General features: G+C 34.3%; 1 protein-coding gene across 1 annotated transcript; it reads right to left on the bottom strand.

Annotated features, from left to right (window-relative positions):
- Nucleotides 1-1,863: 1,863 nt before the first annotated feature.
- LOC115977507 (endochitinase-like) lies at nt 1,864-3,134 on the bottom strand. Its single transcript, XM_031099389.1, has 3 exons — nt 2,821-3,134; nt 2,590-2,740; nt 1,864-2,380 (listed from the first exon to the last, which is right to left on the bottom strand). The coding sequence occupies exons 1-3, from the start codon at nt 3,089-3,091 to the stop codon at nt 2,011-2,013; spliced, it is 792 nt and encodes a 263-aa protein (XP_030955249.1). The 5' UTR covers nt 3,092-3,134; the 3' UTR covers nt 1,864-2,010.
- Nucleotides 3,135-3,536: the final 402 nt, after the last annotated feature.

The following is a 3,536-nucleotide window of genomic DNA, read 5'->3' as shown; positions in this document are numbered from 1 at the left end:
GTCCATTTCAGTCCTATTTGGTCCACCTTGGTCCTATTTGGTCTACTTCGGTCCACCATTAGGTCCTATTTGGCTCATTCTGTCCATTTTGGTCTTATTCGGTCCTGTTTGCTCTAAAGTGATTCTATTCAGTCCACTCGGTCCACTTTAGTCCTATTCGGTCCATTCCATCCACTTTGGTCTTATTCGGTCCTATTCAATCCACTTAGGTCCTTTTCAATTCATTAGGTCTACTTTGGTCCATTAGGTTCTATTCAGTCCTATTCAATTCATTTGGTCTGATTTGGTCCTATCCGGTCCACATTTATCCTATTAAGTCTACATTGGTCCAATTATGTCCACTTTGCCTCAATTCGGTCTGGTCAACTTCGGTCCTATTCAGTCTATTTGGTCCACTTTGCATCTATTCAATCCATTTCGGTCTTTTTCGATCCACTTTTGTCTAATTTGGTCCACTTTGGTCTTATTCGGTCTAGTTTGGTCCACTTTAGTCCATTCAATGCATTTGGACCATTTTTGTGCACTTACATAATGGAAAAAGACAAATTTGGGTAGAAAGCATCTATTCTAAATCCAAATTTATTAAAAAAATATATATAGATCTCAAACTCGTAATATTTAAAATCTTAAACATAACATTTATTATTATTATGTTGATGTTGAGTCACATTAATGTAGCATTTCGATTTACTTTGGTCTAGCTAATTTAAGTGAAAGTTTTTCTAAACATAAACCCTATAAATATACAAATGTAGTTTTTACAACAGTTGCTCATTTGTTTTAACATCATTACTTTTAAATAAATTGCATGAATTTGATTATACATTCAAACAAAAAAAAATATATATATATATATATATAATTTTTATTTAACTATTTGGTGCAATGCATGGGATAGTGGCTAGTTTTTTATAAGAAAATAATCAATTTTTATAAGGGAAGAATCAATCTATTTTTTTTAAGGAATTAATCAAATAATTTAAAACTTATTTAATTTTTTATGATCAAATCTATTTTTTTTTTTTTTTATTAACACAATCTCACTTTAAGTATCTTAATCGTTAAGGTAGCTATGAATTTTGAGTTATCGGGCAGAGCAACGGGTTGGGCTAATGGGCTAACTCATTGAGTGCCCATGAGCATAAAAACTAGCCCATGATCTAACCCACTAGGCTACTGGGCAACCCATGGTCTGACCCACTGGGCTACTGGGCAACCCATGGGCCTCAACAGCAATGTACTTGGCAGCCCATTAGCCTAGTGGACCATTGAGCTACTTGGTCAGGCCATGGGCAATGGACTATTTGGTGAATCTCAGATATATTGACCCAAAATCTTGGGAACTTTCTTGAAGATGCTTGAATGAGTACATATCCCATCTATAAGTTTTTTTTTTTAATAATTTAATTTATTTTATTTTGAAAATGATTATTCAAATATAATTTTGAGGTCTTTTATAAATAGGAGACTTAGGCAATGGCCTAAGTGACCTAAGCCTAGAGTAGGCCCGTAAAGAATGTAACGTTTTTATACTCTCATACAGTGGATTGATATGGGTGAGAATGATCCTTATTTAGGTAATTTGAATGCATGAATATAGATCTTAGTTTTGTTTTACTAGTTTAAACATATATATCCTTTTAAAAAAAACTTCTCAATTTCATTCAAAATTGAAAAAAATCCATCTTACAGTTAAGATTTTATTTTTAGATCTAAAGAGTGTGATATGTACACGTCATATTACTGGATCGTAATCGAATGAGTTTGTGAGCATCCTCACACAATTAGCCAACAAAGTAACGAATTATATATAAGCAGCAATAAAAAATAAATAAATAAATCGCACAATTTGGTCAAGCTAGCTGCATTACCAGTACTCAAATTTATTAAATTCCTCTTTATTTTAACTTTATAGATTTCTCATTGAACAGGAAAATCTCCCATTCATACATTTATATCATCTCCTTATTGTACTTGGCTAAACATTTTTTTGCCTTGGACCAGAGCTGTTTAGGCAAAAGGCTTTTGATTATAGCAATCTAGGTTGTTCCCATAGCTAACTCCCAATATGTCACTGTACCTCTTATAGAACCCAATCCTATCAGCCACCCTACTATCCTGGCCATGGCCACACTCAAGGCCACCATTGATAATGTTGGTGATTACACCATAACCTGGGACTCGACCAGCTGCAGTGTCAGCAGCGGAGGGTGTCCATTTTCCAATGATGACATCGTGGCTAGATGGTTTGTTTCCTTGTGGGGTCATCCAAAACCATATGGCTGTCTTGAATGATATGGTGGGGGTTGTGGCTACTTGATCTGGATTACTTAGCAGATCAACTCCAATAGCTTTACCTGCAGGCCCATAATTGTAGTTGCTGACAATAGTGAAACAATTGAAGTCAGAGTTGAAGTCTTTGATAAACTAAGTTACAAACTTAACACTGAATACAACTTTATATTTGTATTATTTGATCTGAAGATCCTGATCTATATTGAACAAATCATGTTCAAATAAAGGGAATCATAATTCCATGAAATCTGTGTGTGTTGTGTAAAGAAATAATTGATGATTTGAAAGACTTACTGAGTGAGTTGGATAGGTCCTCGACCATAATATTGTTTGCCAGGAGCACATGGCCATTGATTTGAAGGCGTGCAATAGGTTTGCTTGTTAGTTTCAGTAATAAAGCAATATCCCCATGCATATGGGCCATCTGGTGCACTTGGCCACCCTCCTACACAAAAATGGTAAAATGCTGAAAATATTCTCCGTAAAACATTTTATAGCAAACCGAACAAAACGTAAGTAACTAACCCGTGGTCTCATGAGAGGTTTGACCAAAGAAAGCAGCAATCTCCCTTTTTCGTGTAGTAATATCACCAGTTGTGCCAAAGCCATTGAAAGATTTGGCAGCATCAACGAAAGCATTGTAAGTGTAGAATCCATTGCTTTTACATCGAGGATCGTTTCGATATTTAAGCATTTGGTCAAAAAGAGACGAGCTGATGACGCTGGTAACATCGTCTGCTGAGGTTCCAAGCAAGAAGAAAGCTAAGAAAAACAGTATCAGAGAAAAGAGCTTCATTTTTTTTTTTTCCTTATCTTTGAGAGTGTGTGAATGCAGTGCAGCAATAAGGATGTGTGGAAGTGAATGGTGGGTATATGTGACTATATATAGAGGATAAGTGCAATGGGTTTTGCACGATTTCTAGTCAAAATGGGTTGGCTCAGCCTGACTTCATCTTCAATGACCAAATTGAAATTCTTAAAATTCTCAATTTCAAATATAAATTACAAAATTGTCAATTAAATTGAGTAAATAAAATTAATGAAAATTTTGAAGTGTTTAAAGACATGAATGATTCAAAATTTAATAGATATAAGAAATAATTTTATAATAAAAAATGAAATTCGATAAGATAAAAATTACATTGTCTTTATAACTATAGACCAATTAGCAAATTCCTTTTTATTTTTTTTAAGAGCACCATTGGACTAACGAAGGCCTCTCTTAGGTCACTAGTCCTTTA

The sequence above is a fragment of the Quercus lobata genome, chromosome 2 (assembly GCF_001633185.2).
Source record: "Quercus lobata isolate SW786 chromosome 2, ValleyOak3.0 Primary Assembly, whole genome shotgun sequence".
NCBI lineage: Eukaryota > Viridiplantae > Streptophyta > Magnoliopsida > Fagales > Fagaceae > Quercus > Quercus lobata.
Note: the sequence above shows the minus strand (reverse complement) of the source record. Positions and strands in the feature narration are given on the sequence as shown.